At 52.2% G+C, this 19,379-nt stretch overlaps 1 protein-coding gene across 21 annotated transcripts in view; it reads right to left on the bottom strand.

Annotated features, from left to right (window-relative positions):
- Positions 1 to 211: 211 nt before the first annotated feature.
- Positions 212 to 19,379, bottom strand: part of Lpin1 (lipin 1) — a 108,351-nt gene continuing 89,183 nt past the window's right edge. For 19 of the 21 annotated variants that reach the window (XM_076559855.1, XM_015995510.3, XM_006976593.4 and 16 more), the window contains 7 exons: positions 15,542 to 15,668; positions 14,121 to 14,269; positions 13,389 to 13,475; positions 11,001 to 11,153; positions 7,290 to 7,404; positions 6,393 to 6,496; positions 212 to 2,802 (listed from right to left, as the gene is read on the bottom strand). In XM_076559855.1, coding sequence (XP_076415970.1) covers positions 2,643 to 2,802; positions 6,393 to 6,496; positions 7,290 to 7,404; positions 11,001 to 11,153; positions 13,389 to 13,475; positions 14,121 to 14,269; positions 15,542 to 15,668 — 895 coding nt within the window. In that variant the 3' untranslated portion in view covers positions 212 to 2,642. Of the gene's footprint in view, positions 2,803 to 6,392; positions 6,497 to 7,289; positions 7,405 to 9,620; positions 10,903 to 10,937; positions 11,154 to 13,388; positions 13,476 to 14,120; positions 14,270 to 15,541; positions 15,669 to 19,379 lie in introns of those variants that run through there. The other 2 variants (XM_076559857.1, XM_076559871.1) reach the window with 2 other exon arrangements.

Consider the following 19,379-nt stretch of genomic DNA (forward strand, 5'->3'; position numbering starts at 1 on the left):
CTTCCTCGTCTGGCTTCATACATGGATGCTGGGGACAGAGCTTGGATGCTCACGCTTGCACGGCAAGCCATCTCCCTGGCCCACATCCAGGGTTGTTCCCAAGTTAGGGACTAAGTGCTGTAAACAATGACACACCAGGAAAAAAAAAAAAAAAAAAAGGAAAAGCACCTTAAGAACATTAAAAAAAAAAAAGATTTAAAATTCACATGCCTGATTTTCAGAAGTCTTTCATCCATCTCGTTTATTACAGAAATTTCTAGTTCTGCATCAAGCACAACACAATGAAATATTACATTGATTTTCATCATTGCACCGGCATTTACAAACACACAGCCAATGTTATAAATAAAATATACTGAAGTAGTGATCAAACCTGAAACCCAAAGGGGAATTCTCTGCGAAAATAGGAGCACGTGTCTGCAACATGCCGGGGGCATTCTCCTTCATCGTGTGTGATCAGCGTATGAGGACGTGTCACTGTGGAGTGAGTCACGCACTTCCACGAGCAACTCTGAAATGTATGGTACGAATACAGCATTCTAGCATGTGGCCGTGGGGCCACCGGGTTGTAGCGCATACGCAGATAAGCCGACGTGAGCGAGCCCGGGTGCAGCTCACATCCGGATCTCACGTGGGCGCCTCCCTGTGGGTGTTCCTTCACACCACTACCTGGATGGGGCTCAGGAAGGACGTCGGGGATCTTAGAGTGTGGTTTTGTGTAAGGTGTGCTCTGTTTCAGGGTAGAGTGGTTCACAACCAGATCCCAAGCCAGGTGTGGTAGCTGTGGAGGCGGGAGGGGGGGGATTTGCTGTGTGTTTGAGACGGGGCTGCAGACCAGCCTGGGTTATAGAAACAGACCCCGGCTCAAGCTTGCTCTCAGAATGCCACTTGGAACAGAGGACTCGGGGGGGGGGGGGGGGGGGGGGGGCAGATGCAGGGAGGGAGCTTCCAAAGCCTCTCCTGGACATGAGGGAGAGGCCTGACCTCCTGTGCAGCCCACGGCCATCAAAAGACACTCCGGACACCCCAGTGGCAGGGTTAACATGGCCTCTGAAGGTCACTAGAGAACAGGCCACGCGCTGACTATGCTTAATTACTTTCCTCAGTCCCAGAAGGGAGCCTGCGCACTCCCGTCTCCTCCATCGTCCGCGGTCCGCAGCAGGTGCGCTTCCCCTTCCGCTGTCCAATCCTGTGAACGGTGACCGCATCCGACCTTCACAGAACCCAACAACAACAACTACAACCGCAGTGACTCTGGGCTTCTTTCACAGAAAGAGTAACAGTCCATTCTTTCTTTCACCCTCTTTTTTCTTTCTTTTTCTTTTTTTTTTCTTTTTTTCTTTTTTTTTTTTTTTGTCTCCTCTGACTCAAACAATGAAATTTAAATAGGAAGATCTTTCAGGAGTAAAACACTCTTTAAAAAAATAAAACTTCCAAAAGTAAAGCAAAATCTTTTTTACCAAAATACTTCTTTCATTTTTCACATTGTTCTCTGAGACGGTTCAACAACTACTCTCTATCAGCTTAAAGAACATCACTCAAATTACATCTTTTTCCCCTTAGACTGAATGGAAAAAGCTAAGGAAAACGAATGATTCGGAAATTCCAGAAGATCAGTGTGTGACATACACAGAATAAGGCTCTTTGGATTGTCTAGCACACTCGACTTTTAATGTGTTCACGACAGCTGCATTCCTAAGGATCTGGCCAGGGTACTCACAACAGCAGCGAAATGAAGTAATAAATAATATCTGCAAAGAAAATCGTTTAACTTCTGGAAACTGCGTTTCTTAAAATCACCCGGTTTCTTTAGCGGCATCATTCCTGTTTGGCTTAAGTGCCGTTCCAGTCCTCCTTGGTGCTTCCAGGCTGGCCACGGTGGGACGCAGATGGAGGACGCCGCAGACGCTGCCGTAGGGACTATGGTTTTAATGTAAGGCATCGCAGTTGGGAGAACCAGACACTGGGCTCTAAGCAAACGGCTGCTGCAGATGTGTTAAGGCATACATAGCCCGGCCTTGAGCTGTGAGGATGGGGAGGAGATGCACCAGGGGCACAGGCCATCTTTGACCAAAGCAACTCAAGAGCTTATCACCTACAGTGAGACTAAGTCAGCCATACTGCAAGGGGACATCTATAAAGTCAAAGCCTGAGGGCTGGGACCTAGCAAGGCCCAGGCTCCTTTCCCTTCAGAGCACTCAGACTCGGAAAAGAGCCCATCCCTGTGTGTGGAAGGCGGCACAGATGTCACTGTCTGTGGAAATGCGCCCCTTATGCTACCAACAGCTGTGCACATCCGAGTTCCTGGGGTGCACACTGATGCTGGGACAGCTCTCTGGTGGCCGGCCCACTTGTGCTAAGGGGTCACCACATTAACCAGTGGCTGGCCCCGGGCTGGAGAGTGCAGCACTATGTATGTTAACCCAGACAGAGGACTGCTTTGCACACTACCAGTGCAACCCGTCCTCATGCAGCACACATACGGGATGAGGTGCAGCCTCCATCCACCCTCCACGCTCAGAAATGTCACCCCGGGGCGGGCGGGTCAAGGGAGAAATGCTTCTCTCTCGGGCGGATGGCCGCACATCAGCCTTCCCAGCAGCTCCAGGGTCCCACAACCTATCCTTTAATGCCTGGTCGCATCAGGCTGAGGCCGAATGTACGTCCTGGTTCTCAAAGGGTAGCAGCGGTTCTCTCCAGAAGGTGAAGTTACTGAAAGTGTCTGAACAGGGGAAGTCGGAGGAGTGGCTTCTCTTCAGCAGCGGGAAGACGTGGTCAACCACTTCACAGAGTCTCACATAGCTGCAAGGGAAAAAGGACAGGAAGATCACTACCCCTGGAGCCCGGCCAGCTACGTGAAGGGCGGTACCAGACTCGGGGCTGCGCTGCAGGCTGGGGAGGAATCTACGACCCCAACTCCAGTGAGGAGCCGTGGACTCTGCCCGACTGGAGCCAGTCTAGCCTTATAAACTCACTGAAGGGAGACGGGGAGACAGAACATCCAGAGAAGAGATCGCTCCCAGGAGGAGACAGCCTGACTATGCATGAAGAACAGACAATAGGAGCGGAAGTGCAGGGATGTACAGAGGGAGATCAGCATGGTCAGGGGCATCTATCTGCCTGCCACGGAGGCCACGTGTGGGGTGCCTGCCACAGAGGCCACATGTGGGGTGTCTGCCACGGAGGACACGTGTGGGGGGTGCGCCTGCAACAGAGACCACGTGTGGGGGTGGCTGCCACGGAGGCCATGTGTGGGGTGGCTGCCACGGAGGCCACATGTGGGGGTGCGCCTGCCACGGTAGCCACGTGTGGTGGTGGCTGCCACGGAGGCCACGTGTGGGGGGTGCCTGCCACAGAGGCCACGTGGGGGGCACCTGCAACGGAGGCCATGTGTGGGGGTGGCTGCCACGGAGGCCACGTGTGGGGGGTGCCTGCCACGGAGGCCACATGTGGGGCATTGGGGAGGAACCAAGGACAAAGCACTTCTTTAGAGCAGCAGAGACACCACAGCCACAGTGCAAAGACTCAGGGCCATGGGCTTCTCGGGGTGCTGATCTGGCATCACTCCTGCCCAGTTCCAGCTGGGTGATCTCAGGCAACGGCTCCGATGTCTCTGCACCCTGACTTCCTCTACCGTGAAGGAAGGAGAGCATCACAAACAGAACGACACAGGCAGGGATCCAGTAGCGTGTACAGGAAACCCATTCAACGGCGGATCACCTCCACTTCACGAAGAAGTCCCTGGCCATGGGACAGCAAGGTCAAGGCCTCCTCCAGCCTTTCTTACTGTGTGACTCTGGGCAAGTGTCTTGCCCTCCCTGAGCTTCAAGCCCTTCCTCCTCAGTGTGTGGGACTGGACCACACAGGAGTCCCCAGCACTCCCTACCTCAGGGCACTTCCCCTGTCCCCAGGAAGATGACGCCTACCACAGCCTCCTACAGCAAGAAAGCAGCTCCACGTATGGACCTGGAAGCCCTCCAGGCTCCTCCACCCAGTGATTCCGACAGGCCCCACCCTCTCCCACACAGCCCCTCTCCACTCCCTCGTGCCAAGAACGAAAAGGGGCTTTCGAAATCCGAACTCCTGGAGTTAGCATGTTCTGGGGCATGAAATGACTTTTTCAATAAGGCTGCGTGTGTGTTTAATAAAGGGCCTCCAACGGACTCGTGAGAAACAGTGTGCTTGCACAACGCAGAGAACCTCTCTTGGCATTATGCTAAGAATTATGTCTTTCCTGGGGATTAAAACAAACAAACAAATTTTTAAAATACCTCCTGACTTGAAGGCCTAGTAGCCTGAGGTTTGTGGCTATGGGGGTGGGGGTGGGGCTCCCCGCAGGGAGCTGTCCCCTGCCAGGCTGGCGAGGCTCCCGTGCCCTGGCAGCTGCGCCTGCCCCATCTGGGTGGCCTGTTCCACCCTCCAGGCATGGGGCACCCTAGAGCAAGGACAGGACATCCCCTGACTACAAAGGAGGGAAGTCCTGAACCCGGGACTCCACCCAGTGGGGCTCCATCACTTCAAGACGTCCACAGGGTCATCCCAGGCTCCGAGGGACAAGCACCTGCTTGGCTAGGACTGGTCATACCCAAGGGCCTGCAAGATGGCCCAGCAGGTGAACAAGTGCTTGCCTCAACAGCGTGGCAGCCAGATTCAAAGCCTGGAGCCCACGTAAAGGTGGAAGTAGCAAACACCCTGCACAGAAGTTGTCCTGTGACCGTCACATGTGCACTGTGGCACACGCATGTACTTGCCTGAGCATGCATGTACACACACACACACACACACACACACACACACACACACACGCACACACATACACACACAAATTAGTAATAATTAAAAGAAAACATCATACCAAGTTCTGGACCTTGGTCTACATGCTTCCTAAAGATATTAGAGTCATCTCAGAGAACATGTCTCAACACCACAACTGACCTGCTACAGGATAGGAGGGTGTGGGCTCCATCTTCTCCTCTCCCCACACCTAGAGAGCTGCTTGAGGGCCTGGCCTGTCTAGGAAACCAGGAAGCCAGGAAGCCAGGGCTCCCTCACATCTGGAACTGTTCTAGTCCAGCTGGACTCTAATGACCACCTTCAAAGTGAGAAACTGCCCTGGTGGTCTCACTCCCAGATCCAGGCTGGCCTGGAACTCACTATGCAGCCCACAGCTGGCCTCAAATCCACAGCAATTCTCCTGCCTCTGCTTTCCCAGGGTGCTGGGATTACAGTGTGAGTCACAACTATGCCCAGCTCGAAAAGCATGGGAGGTACTCGCCAACACCAGGAGGAATCTCACAGCCCACTCCTCGGATCCAAGTCTCCCGCTTACGTCAGTGCTGCGGCCACTCAAGCCAGAGGCTGTTTTCCAGTTTAGTACAGATCACATGAAAAGACACAAAGTCGTGGACGAGGCAGAACGATGGCGAACCCAGGCGGGCTGACATCAGAGACCCATGTGAGATGAGGCAGAGCCAAGAGTGATGTCACATGCACCACACGGCCACACTCAACACAGAAAACCAGCGAGGTGTGGCAGCGGGCCCTGCGACCCCAGGACTGGGGAGAATGAGGCAGGATTGCAATGTTCAAAGCCAGCCTGACTCCATGGCAAGATCCTGTCTCGAACAAAGCCAACAAGAGTGCCCCAGGGACTGAGAAGGGCACCTCCGCAGTACGGTGCTCATCTGGCATGCCCAAGGCCTGGGCTCCAACCCCAGTATCATGGGGAAGAAAGCGTGACTTCCCACGGCTTGCTTGGGTCACATTCCAAACTGACATTCAAACTCAGGCAACTGAAGGTCTAGTTTATGAACTCATTCAATTCCATGCCCGGGTGACTCCAGCCTCTAGTTTAGGCTTTACACTCTGAGGGATCTGACTTCGCTCTATTGTCCAAAAACTAAGCTGGAGACGGAAGACATGGAGTTGAACTCCATTTTGGGGGGAATTAAAGATTAATACGGGCTGGGGAGATGGCTCAGTTGATAAACTGCCTTCCTTCATGAGAACTTGATCCACATCAAGTCAGGTGTCATACATGCCTGCCACCTCAGTGCTGGGGCGTGGGACACAGGAAGGTCCCTGAAGCTCACTGGCCAGCCAGGCTAGCCAATGGGTAAGCCCCAAGTTCAATGAGAAACTCTGTCTCAAAAAAATAGGGTCAAAGTGATTGAGGAAGACACATGACATTGACCTCTGACCTCCACAGATATGAACACATACAAGTGTGTGCTGCATACATGTGTCCACACACACACACACACACACACACACACACGCAAAGATTAAAACAAAGACAGCAATGGATAAGAGGGTCTGCAGTGGATGGGGATACCGGCTTCAGAACAGTGGGGGAGGGGGGGTCCTGTCCCTGGGGAACAGGTAACACTCACGAGCTGATGTTGGTCTTGGCGTGCTCCTGCACCAGCTCGCCCTTGGGGTTGACAGTGAAGATCCTGTTCAGGGACACTCCCACTTGCTTGTAGGAATACACATCCTATGTTTAGAAAAGGTGATTTAACACGTCGGGAGAGCAGAGTTCACTGTACAAACGAGCACGCACCGTGACCTCTCATTCAATGTCGCATTACCAATTTTCACTAATTGGCGCTTCAGCTCAGGGGAGCGGGGACCCATTCCGCTAGTGTTCCTCCCTGGGCCTCAGTTCCTTCAACTCTTCAGGACCTGAGCTAACCTCCCATGGCTCCTGCCGCGCTGGCTGGCATTCCTCAGGTTTATTTTCTAACCTAGTTTCTCATTCCAAAATAATCTGCTACAGGTTTTAAAAGCAGAAATGTCCAGTTGAGTAGTTAATACCCAGCTATAGTGTATAGAATACAGAACCTTCTAGCAAGAGTGGGTCACCTCCATAACATCTCCACACAGTTCCTCCACCCTGTGAGTCTCTGCTGCAGACTTCAAACTGAACCTTCCAAAAAGCTTGGGTCACCCACACCATCTATCTCCACACGTTTCCTTCAGCCAGGGAGCTCTCGCTGCATGCTTTGGGCATCAGGCAGGGCTGGCACGGTCGTCTCATCTCTCAGGAAGGACCCGGCACCTTCAGTGCCCTTGCTTTACTAATTTAATGGGTAATGCACAATTCCAAGTTTGTAGCCCAGGTCGCCAGCTTCAGAGGCCTTCAAAGGAGACCAGAGGTCCCGTCTGACACGCTTTCGACCTCTTTGCCTTAGAGGATGCTCACCGTGCACACATTCCTTGGCCAGGCCTTTGTGAAAGCAGCTGGCAGCACCAAGCACAATGCCTCGAGGCTCCCCTGAGGTACTTACGGCAGGGCGGTTTCCAAAAGCAGCGTAGAAGGGTTCTGTGTTCGGGAAAAACAGGTTTTTGATGTCTGTCAAACACTGGACTTTGAACTTTTCTGGCTTCTTTTCAATCACTTCTCTATTAAAATACACAAGTACATAATTGGTCAGCATGAGAGGACTTAAGTTTGCATTAAACTGGTGTGAGGGCCATCAAAGCCACTTCGTGGGTAAGGAGACCCGCGCCGAGTCTGACACCTGAGTGTGTGCCCCACAACCCACTTTAGAGGGAGGGAGCTGACCTCAGCATGCTGTCCTTTGCCTTACACACACACACACACACACACACACACACACACACACACACACACACACAAAGTAAGAAGTCATTTAAAATTTTAAAACTAGTCTTCAATGTGCAAGCTATAAACTCGGCCCAGCCGCCCAGAAAAACACTCAACTCAGAATGAACCACACTCTCAGCACAAGAAAAATGCAAAGCACCAGCCCCGGGAGAGGGGTGACCTCGGAAACAAAAGTCTGTGTTAGCGTGGGCCAAGCTCACTGGTGAACACACGGGCAAAGTCCCAAGGACGTCTATAAATGCAAAGGGAGGCAGGGTAGAGAAGCAGGGTCATGACGGGAAGGCAGGAGTGAGGTGACATTTGAAACCGACCCCTGTAACGATGTCTCACATATAATGAGATTAAGAGAAAGGAAATCACCTGGGATACAAAGACACTGGCCACTGGCCAACATCTCGTTAGGATGAAAACTTCTGAAACTTGTTGTTATTTGTATGCATGTGTGTCTATGTGCCAAGTGTGTGCAGGCGGCCTGTACAGGCCAATAGGTGACGTCCACTCCCCTGGGGCTGGAGTTACAGGTGGCTGTTGAGCTGTCCAGCATGGGTGCTGGGAATCCAACTCTGGTCCTCTGCAAGAGCAGGATGTGCTCTTAACTGCTGAGCCATCCCTCTGGCCCAAAAGATCAAAAATAGAAAGAAAAAAAGAAAAGGGAAGGAAAACCTACTACAAAAAGCTGGTTTGGGCGGCAGACATCTGTAATCCCAGAATGAAGGGAGCAGAGGCAGAGAGATGACCAAACACTCAGGGGTTAGCCTGGTCTACCGACTGAGCTCCAGGCCAAAACAGGGCTCCGTGGTCAGCCCCTTCCACAAGGCTCTTCTGCAAATATCCTGTGGGAAGCACAGCAATGGTCTCCAGCCAAAAACAACATGAGAAAAGGTAACAAAAGCTTTAAGACTTAGAATTTAGGGGTCAAAAAGATATGATGGACCTTCTTGGTTAAAACTATAAAATCTCAGGGCTGGAGGTGACCCATTGGATGTGCGCACTGGCTGCTCTTCCAGGGGACCCGGGTTCAATTCCCAGCACTCACATGGCAGCTCACAACTAACTGCCTGAATTCCAAGATCTGACACCCTCACACAGACATACATGCAGGCAAAATATGAATGTACATGAAATAAAAAAGTAAATGTTATAAAAAATATATACTCACTGAAATACAACAGAGAAGGAAAACCTAAATAAAACAGACCAGTTTCTTGAACTGGATGCTTCGATATTATACTGAGCTATTAATCCTCTCTAAACTGGCCTCTAGATTCACTGCATGTTTAATCAAATCATAGCAGACCTTTGGATGCTTTAAGGAAACTTGGTTCTGAAAGCCGCAGGGCAGAGTAGTGGGCCCAACACAGCTGGACACTGCTGAGCTTGGGAAGCAAGCTCCGGGACCATGGATACTAGTCAGAAGAGGCCCGCTGAGAGGTGTGCGTGCATGCATGCGTGCGTGCGTGCGTGCATGCATGCATGTGCGTGTCTGTGTGTGTCTGTCTGTGTATGTCTGCGTGGGTGTCTGTGTGGCGGTATTCTAATTGTACTGAAATGTGATTTTGATTGTATGTTAATAAATAAAGTTGCCCGGGGGTCAGAGCTATTAGAGCCATAGACAGAGTGTGGCGGTGGTGGCACACGCCTTTAATCCCATAGATCTCTATGTGTTCAGGGATACAGCCAGCATTGGAGACATATGCCTTTAAGACCTAGGGGGCTGTACATTCAGACAGTGATGAGGCAGTCATGTGTTTGGGTTTACAACCAATGAGAAGGCAGAACAACATACTATAAAAAAAAAAAAAACGAACAGACAGGATATAGCTCTCTTTCAGGAAGCTGGGACACCGCAGGCGGAAGGGTGAGATTTTAGCTCTGAGCTCTGACCTCTCGGCTTTCTCTTTTACATTGTTTCTGTGTTTCTTATTTAATAAGACGGTTGGTTACATCAACATGTCTGTGTATCTCTGTGTATTGTGACTGTGCGTGTGTCTGTCTGTGTGTGTATCTGTGTGTGTGTCTGTGTATCTCTGTGTGTTGTCACTGTGTGTGTATGCGTGTCTGTGTGAGCATCTGTGTGGGTACATGCACAAGTGCTGGGACCAGAGGTTGGTCTTGGGTGTCATTCCTCAGGTGCTGTCCCCTTCTGTTTTTCAGACAAGGTTTCTCACTGGTCTAGGACTCACCAAATAGATGAGGCTGACCGCCAGTGAGGCCCAGGGATCCACCACACCCATTGTATCCTAAGAGACAGGAACCTTCGCTGGACCTCACAGTCAGAGCTAAAAATGCATCTGAGGTCACAGACTGAAGATTGCCATCCTACTGTGTGCTCAAGCCTGTCTGTCTGACCTGCTTATACGAGAACAATGTAACCATCAATCTTAATTGCCTTGGAGTTCCCATGTGATCAGTGTTTACAACCTAAGCTAATGGATAGCTGTAACCTTATGTCCTCTTCCATGCCACTGACCCAGAGTAACCCAGAGCATGTATGTTTGTGTGTTGTGATAATTATTTACTGAAAGCAGCAAAAACAGAGGTTAGAAGCAATCTTATAAATGAACATCCACAATCAATGTTGAGCACATTTGGATACTGCGTGGTAAGCAATGCTGTTTGTTATCTGGGTCAGTCAGGGTCAGCTGGAGTCAGTGACTTCATCCTTTGTCACACTGTTAAAGATTTCTGTAAAGCGTCCTCCATCCCACCCTCATGTGATGCCTTCTCTTTGGTCCACCAAACACAAAGTCGAAGCCCTTTGTTAGGAAGAGAGGCATACAAACACAGGGACACACAGACATGGGGACAGATTCACAAGTCAAGCGGGCACAGACTCGGACACGCAGCGGGCAGACAGGAGGACAGAGCACACATGCAGAAGGACATAGAGAATCCAAACCTGGGTTCATTCTTGGTTAGAGGACATCAAGGAGAAGGGTCACACTAAAGTGTGACACCAAGGTGAAGTCCTTCGTTAATGTGATACTGATGCACTATTGGTGACTCTTTTTATTAATGCATTCAAAGCAACTGTATTTTGGTGCCTTGTGTGAGGAATCTCTAATGCATTTAACACACACACACACACACACACACACACACACACACACACACACACATGGGTTCTGGGGCTCAAATTCCTCTTCACACTTGCAAGGCAAAGGCATTTATCAACTGAGCCATCTCTCCAGTCCAACGGTCCACTTATTCTGCAAAACTTGCAATGAGGAAGAGACAACAAGTCTGCATGGGGTGGGCTATCAGGGCGGTACCTGTGTAAGCCATGGGGTGTGCTATCAGGCGGTACCTGTGTAAGCCATGGGGTGGGCTATCACCTGTGTAAGCCATGGGGTGGGCTATCAGGCGGTACCTGTGTAAGGCAGAGAAGAGGCTGCTCGGGCTGAGCAGAAGGGGCCCCTGCGGCAGCACCGTGCCCCTCTCATTGACCCAGTGCAGGTAGCCCCTCGTCATGTCTGCCATCCCAATGGCGCGTGCCGAACAGTAGAGAAACTTGTAGCCGTTCCTGAAAGACACGACCCATCCACCTTGAATAGCACCGAGCACGGAACTTTTCGGCATCCCAACCCTTACCTCCGTCTGCTCTATGAAGAAAGGCGTGGTTGCAAGTGCCCCCCCCCCCATGTGAAAGCCTGCATTCCGTAACATGCTATTTCCAGTTGAGAACGAACCACACCACCTCTCACTGCACCCTAGACTAGCACTCCGCGTCCGACCTCGAGCAGCCTTCCCTTAGGATAGGCCACCAGGCACCTCTTCTGCAAACCAGGCCACACCACGCTTCCCACAGCCGGGCAGTGGCTGCAGAAGCCTTGGTAAGCACCAGCATGAGGGGCACTCCCGGATGTGGGGTCGGGTGGAAAGACTGGGCCACCACTGAGAAGGGCAACAGCACAGACCGTCCCGCCCAGGTCTCTGCAGTCTGAGGCTCTCCTCGTCATCCCTCAGCCACATGCTCTGAGCCCTCCACGCAGCCCGAGGTGTCCAGAGATGCCCTGGGGCTCAGCAGGGCCCTGCCCTCAGAGAGGATAGGGGGCTGTGGGCCAAACCGCAGCAGCGGAGGGGTGCAGGGGAGGTGGGGAAGGGGCGTGATACACCGTCCGCTCCTGCTTGTCCGGTCCTCAGGGACCGACATGGGGGTCTGGAGAACACTAGAGCAGAGCACGACAGAGTGACCTGAGTCCAGGTTTCCCGTCCTGTCCTGGTCTCTACACCCCGCCTCAGAAAGGGCTCAGAAGGCACAAAGGGTTAACTGACCAGGAGTGCAAGCCTGAGCGCCTACATTCCGCCCAGAACCCATAGAGAGACTGGGGCGCCGGCTCCCGGTGAGACGGGACCAGCCGGCCTGGAGGACACAAGAGTGGCGGCAACAACAGAGGCCTCGTCTCAGCGAGGGGGAAGGTGAGGACCAACTCCTGAAAGCAGTCTGTCCTCTGGCCTCCACAATCAGGCTGTGGCATGCCACACACACAAACACACATGCACGCACAAACACATATGCACACATACATAACACCCACTCATGACACACACACACACAAACACACATACATACACATACATATACATGCACATACACACACGTTAAAAACAAAAAATTTCGCTGGGTGGTGGCACACACCTTTAATCCCAGCATTCGGGAGGCAGAGCCAGGTGGATCTCTGTGAGTTCGAGGCCAGCCTGGTCTACAGAGCGAGATCCAGGACAGGCTCCAAAACTACACAGAGAAACCCTCTCTCAAAAAACAAAAAAACATAAACAAAAATAAAAAATTTCAAAGCCCACAATCCAGACAGACTTAAATCAAATGTTCCAAGACAAGCTTTTAGACTGGGGTCCTCAGCACAGCTGTCTTGGAGCAGGTAGACGTCAGATACCTCCAGCGATGCATTGTGTGTGGGAACCCACAACTGACTCAGTTTCCCAGTTTGAATCTGAAGTCTATTCTGAGTCAACAGAGTTCAGGCTTGCTTGCTCCAGGGCTGTGAGAAAGTCCTGGTTAGCCCACGGGACAGAACACACTAGCTAGCTAGATGCAGGCTGCTGATGCCAGGCGGAAGTACATGAGACAGAAAATGGAAGCAACTGCCTGCTCCTTGAGGCAAGGACGGGACAGACAGTGGCTGAACGCCTGTGCTGGGCATCCTCTGTCCTTCAAGACTGTGTATAAGCTGGCTGTGAAGTAAACCCCGGACTGTCGGCATTGACTGGTAGTCCTGCCGACGCTTTTCAGTCTTCTTCTTTGTCTCTACAATGCGCACGCCTCCACCCAGACACCCAGCCGACTGGTCGGCAGGCTCTGATAATTGTGAGACAGAGCATCCCAGCTTCCACCTGCCCGGTGCCCACAGCACACAGAAATCATGGCAATCGAAAATGCCTTGAAGCATGGTCACTTGTGCCTGAAATCCTAGCCCTTGGGAGGCAAAAGCAGAGACTGTGAGTTCCAGGCCTGTCTGGGCCACATAGTAAAAGACCATGTCTCAAAATTCAGTCTCCAGACAGTACTGTGTATTAAAGAGTTGAGGGCCACCATTGTGGAGAGACGGAACCCTGGTCTCGTTTGTAATCCCGGGCTGAAGGACAGTCTTCCTGCTACCTAAGGAAGCAAGTTCTACGTCCCTGTAAGTCACCCCGTGCTCGGAGGGAGAGAGAGAGAGTCTGTATACAGAGCGGGGGGGGGGGGGGGGGTTCCCACAAACGGGAAGTTATAAGACAGCAGTCAGTGCTCTATACTTACTGGCTTACTTTATGATACAGCTTTGCAATGCCCTGGTGGGTCCAATCCTTTCCCAGCGTGGGCAAAATATGACCAAGAGTATCCGATCTAAAGAAAAATGAAAAAAAAAAAAATATATATATATATATAAGCCAAAGGTTACCGTAAGAGGAGAAGAAAAAAAAATGCCCGTTTAGCACTACTCACGCCCCATAAAAACAGTATGAGTGAGGGCTGGTAACATGGCTCAGAGGGCAAAGGCGCCCGCTGCCTTTGTTCCCAGGCACCACACGGCAGAGGAAGAGGACAGGCTGCCCCCAAGTTGACCCTGAGGGCCATGCTCATGCACATGTATGCGCATCCACAAAAATGTGTTTAAAAAAAAAAACAACTGAAAGAAACTACAGCATGAATAAGACCCACGGCTTCCTCAGTAGAAAGCCCAGGCTCACAGAGTCAAGTGAGGACATTAGGAAGAACTCGGGTGAGCCATCGTGCTGAGGACTGGGCTTGCTGGACCCACGTGAGGGCCTGCTAACCATTCCAGAACCACACTCTTCAAAACCAGGTTGGAGAGATGATACCCAGACAGAAAGAAGACACCAGGCCCCCGTGGCCGCCGCTGAGTCCAAGGTGTTGCCTTTATCCGCGCAGTTCCAAATGCACGGGACACTGTACTCTCCAGCTCCCACGATGCTACCCAGGGTGAGAGGGAAGCCAGCTCCAGACCACGATGCATGCAGCCAGACCCACCTGGTGATGGTCCCATCGATATCCGAGATGATCACTTTATCGTCCCAGTTCCAGAGGTAGATGGTGCCTTCACAGCGGCAGGTGCCCTGGTACTGCGTGGTGACGCTAAAAACCACATCGTTGGGGCCATTCTTCAACTTCAAGCTTTTCTGGAAAACACGAACCGTTTGTGTGCTTCACGGGGAGGTCCAGATCCAGGGGTTGTTGGGCCTCTGCGGGCTTTAAAATCAACCCTGGCTTCCCCAGGCCACTGCGAAGTTCTCTCCTCTGTTTCCGGCTCTAGTTCTGTCCAGGGCTGGACAGGCAACCTAAGTCAGACCCAGCTCTCCCTGGCCCCACTCACGAAACAGCCACCCACTCTCTACAGATCATTCTGCTTCTAAAAGCAGTGCTAACATGATCCAGTCCTTAGAGAGGGAGTACACAGAGTTCAGTGACTGGCTCCAGGCTTCACCCAAGTCCCACCACTACACAGGCAGTGTGAAGGGTCCCGGTGTGAGAACACAAATGTAAGACAGACAAAAGTGTTTCCCTCAATAGTGTGTTTTTACTGATTTCTATAATGACACAGACTGGAGAGAGAGCCTTGAATCCATAAAAACATAGAGTAGGCCCAAGCACATCACACCAAATTCAGAAAACAAAACTCCTTTGGTTGGTCTTCAGTCTTTGCTGGTATACTCTGAGACAAAGGAGCTGGCCACACAGGCCCACAAGGTCGACTCTAAGTGTCCCCCCGGGTCCCACAAGTGGTTAACATGGGGTCATCTTTTCCCATTAAATACCATTCTGTCAAAACTTGCTCCTCATAAATTCTTACAATAGATACACAGACTTTAATGTAGAAAAGCAGAGATGTCTGCTCACTGGATGGCCTTGATTTGAAGGAAGTCCAAGGTTGGAAAACTAGTCACACACACACACACACACACACACACACACACACACACACCGGTGAGGGGGGACCCTCTGCTTCCTAAAATTCTCTAAACTCCATCACGCCTGCTTGATATCCACCGATTTCATAGATGCATTTGCGTTAACAAGCATCTCTCTCAAAGCAAAAACACTCAGGAGAGACATTCCCAAGTCTCTCGACCACTGGTAATGAGGATAAACAAACGGGCTGAGGCAAAGCTGCCTCCTCCTCCTTCTAGGTCAGAAAAAAAAAAAAGCAGCTCAGAGTGCAGAGTCACGTAGCCGGTCCATGTGAACAGACACAAAGTCAGGGTGGAAACACAAGGTACCAAAGTGAGGGTGTGAGGTCACTAACAGGCATGCTGGTGCGGGAAAGGTCCTGGGAAGAGCTGAGTGAGCCAAAAAGGAGAAGAACCACCCCAGACCTTCAAGAAAGCCCCCACACTCTACCTGCCCACACCTGAGAACTAGAACCGCAGCTGAACTGGGGGCATGGGACTCACCAGCTGCTCCGACGTGAGCCGCAGGGTCTTTTTGTAGCTGACGTTGGACAGGAGGGAGAGGTGGCTGGAGCTGGACGGCTTGGCGGCCGAGTGCTCTTCGTCGCTGGAGGACGACTCATGCTTGACTCTGCAAGGCGTGGTGAAGCAATTAGGAAACGCATCTGGGTAGCCATTAAAAACGCATTAGGCCTGAATCAATGACTCAGTCGACTGGGTCTCCTGGGTGGTCATTTGCCATATGGCTTTAGAGTTATCAATGAACTCTCCCATGTCCCCATTCATACCCGGCTTCATCGCTGAGGGGGGAGGGGGCTGCCTCTCCTCATTCACGCCGGCTTACCAACTCTCACCGCTCACTTTTAACTAGTGTGACTCCATGCCTGATGAGCAGGGCTACACCCATTCTGCCCAGAAAGCCACAGCCCACATCCTCTTCTGCCTCTCCTCTCTCTACCGAAGGCTGTGGGCCAAGCCCTAGGAGTCCAAATGTCTACAGTCCAAACACCATCAATTCTCTCATATCCAATTCCATCAATTCCACATATGCAATTCCAAACAACTAGAGCACTTCCTGGACCTACGAAGACTTGCCAATTCACCCCACCCACCTCTCCCCGCAAGACTCGTGAAGTCACTACGAGCCAAGAGAACACTACCTCTGTCGGCACAGAATCCACAGACCAAAGCTCCAGCTCGTCTAGAGGCTTCTCCAGGCTGGGGCTGGGAGGCAGGGTTAAGACTCGGGCCCATCGTCTTTAAGGGCCTCACAGAAAGCAAGTTGGTAAATTAGCTGCTCCCTAAGCTCAATTCTATGGCTTCGTCCTCCAACCTAATAATGTTTGTCTGCCTCCCAAGTTACTCAGCACCCTGCCAGGTACTTAACAATGGGCTTGGAAAAGCCAAGTGCCCCCAAAGCAGGCATGCCCATGGTGGTCTTTCTATTGCTGTGATAAAACACCATGACCCAAAGCAATTTGGGAAGGAAAGGGTTTATTCCAGTTTATCACTGTCTGGTCACACTCCATCCCTGATGGAAGTCAGGGCAGGAACCTAGAGGCTGGGGCTGAAGCAGAGGCCATAGAGCAGTGCTGCTCACTAGCTTGCTCCTGGTGGATTACTCAGCCTGATTTCTTGTATAAGCACCCAGGGCCACCTGCCCAGGAATAAATGGCACTGCTTCCGGTGAACTGGCTCCTCCCACATCCATCACTAAATAAGGCAATACCTTATAGACGTGCCCACAGGCCAATCTCCTGGAGGCATGTTCTCAATTAAGACTCCCTCCTCCCAGGTACGACGCCCGGGTTTGTGTCAAGTTGACAAAAATAAATGAATCAACCAGCACACCAACTTTCGCATCCCTTTATAAAGGACAACTTGCACACAGATCTCGGTCTTGATTACCTCAGGAGTGCTCCCCTCTCCTTCCAACCTGTCCCTGCCTCCATTTCCCCTGGCCTGCCTTGTGGTCACCCCGACAGCCGCCCACACAAGCCTTTCCACCACGGCTACTCATTCAAGAAGTGATGTACACAGCCTGGTGCTGCCCGGGAGCAAGGAGTCATCATGGGGAGCACTCACACAGCACACCCCCCACTTGTGTGGGGAGGCAGATGTTGCAAACAGCAGACAACAGCCCGGTCAGCCCTGCTCTCTTCGGGCTCTTGCCTAAAAAACCCATCACGGCACAGCCACCAGGGCTGGCGAAGCGCCTTGGCCATCACAAAGCGCGTGAAGAAGTTCTGGGATTGGTGACCATGTCAAAGGAGGCAGGCTATGGACAGGCTGGGACTCCGGTTATCTGAGGCAGACCTGAGCTCTGTGTGAGTCCGAGTGCCGACAGCAGCTGAAGACCCAAGGCTGCCCGCTCAAGGAAACGCACATCGTACTACTTTAGATGACTTTAGCTCTGCCTTTCAGCCCGTTTCCTTCATTCTAAGTCCAGGACACACTGAATTCCACCCCACCAAACCTCAGGATGCGGTGGCGACTCTGGGGAGAACGAGACGGACAGCTACGTCCAATGCCAACAGACTCCTCTCTGCACCTCAGGCAGCTCTCCCATAAAACGCTCAACGGGAGTCCCTTCCTGTGCCAGTATCTGCAGATCCCATGAAGAGCACTCATCCTTCTGAACTGACTTCCTAGAGGTTTCCAGATGGGGCAAACAAACCCAGTCCTGCGGCCTGAGCCCCACGACAACGGCCCCAGAGGAAGGCCCTCTCATCAAGCGGGATGCGGCTGGAGGCCCCTCGCTGAAGAGGAAGCCTTCCTGCTCCAAGTAGTCTAGAGCAAAACGAGATCCCAACAGAACCGCGCCTCTTAGTAACAACAGATGGATGTGTGCCTCTGCCGGGCGGGCGAAGGGGGGCGGGGTGTGCAAGTCGGAAGAGCTCTGACTTCCATCTGCCGCTTAGGAGAAGAACACCCCACTAAATCCGTGTGGCGTGCCATTGTTGAAGGAACGTCGGAAGGGAAGCAGACTCGAAAACGAAAATGGGAGTTAGTTGTACAGTTGGCTGCCGGCGGCTCTCGGGTGGGCACGTGGACAGCCACAGAGGCTGCCACCTTCCGGACCTCGCCACCCTGAGAGGGACAGGGTGCTCCTCGGCAGCAGAGCGCCCACATCACTCCTGCTCCCGTGGGGGTCCGCCAAATGTCACTTCCCCTGCAGCGGCTGCAGACAGCAACCAAAGGCCCCAAGTCATCGGAAAAATCTGCGTTCCGATGAGGAACTGTGAACAACACTGAAGTCAGCGCTTGTCACAGCGCACACTTTTCAAATGGCATTTTAATTATTTGTATGGTGACAAGCTGTTTGCTCAGTTATGGGACTTTGGGGACTATCCTGTCAATCAAGTCTGTCAATTAGGAAAACATTCGGATGCCAATTTTTTTAAAGGCATCTATGTGACTCTGCTATGACTGGAAGTCACGGGTGCCACCATAAATGAAGAGATTTACATTCCTCAAGAGAACCTCCACATATTTCGGAATCTCAACTCCATCACACATGAGCCAATTTATAATTTTTCAGGTTTGATAAGTGTGATTCGGAAGGGGGAGGACAGGGGCTGCTTTTCCGTAACAGCAAAGGCGCCTGCCTCTCCACGGTCCAGACGGAGAGAAAGCCCATCAGAGCACAGGAACCCCACGAGCTGTGCTCAACTCGGGACGGCTCCTGCAGTGTCCTGCTGTCTGTCCCTCCACCCTCAGCCCGTCCCTGGGTCCCCGAGTCCCGCCATGGCCAGAAACAGGAAGGACGAGAGCGGTGATAACAACAGCGGTGGCGCCATGTCCTCTGTGTCCTGCCCCTCCGCCAAGGTGTCACGGCCCATGCTTTCTTACAGCTCCCCGGGCCCGGCCCATCTCTCCCAGGGCTAGGCCTGGCCGGGGGCAGCAGTGGAGGTTTGGAAGACACCTGGCATTTGGCCCATGTAACAGGTCTTCAAATAGTTTAAAATGCCCAGTGTAGGATGATGACGTGTCCTTCGGGTGGCTGTGGTCTGATCACCTTGTCACAGGGGCACCGTGAGCATCGGTGAGGTGGGAGAGGAGAAGAGATGCCAGCGTGCCTCTCCCGTCTTGTGTCACAGATGGTGACACAGAGAGGCGGTCCGCCACCACCCCTGCCCCGCCCCTGCAGAGAGACAGAACTCTCGAGCAGAAAGCCGGGAAGACAGCGTTGGGGTTCACACTGCCGGACAGCTCACCCATTCCAGGAATGGGCACAGGAGAGCACGGGACAGCAGGGTCAGGGGAAAGGGCCACCGCCTGGACACCAGTGGCAAAAACAGGAAGCCTCCTGCTTCAAGAACATCGCAGCTGAGAAACGGCC

This window comes from Peromyscus maniculatus, chromosome 22 (assembly GCF_049852395.1).
Source record: "Peromyscus maniculatus bairdii isolate BWxNUB_F1_BW_parent chromosome 22, HU_Pman_BW_mat_3.1, whole genome shotgun sequence".
Classification (NCBI taxonomy): Eukaryota; Metazoa; Chordata; class Mammalia; order Rodentia; family Cricetidae; genus Peromyscus; species Peromyscus maniculatus.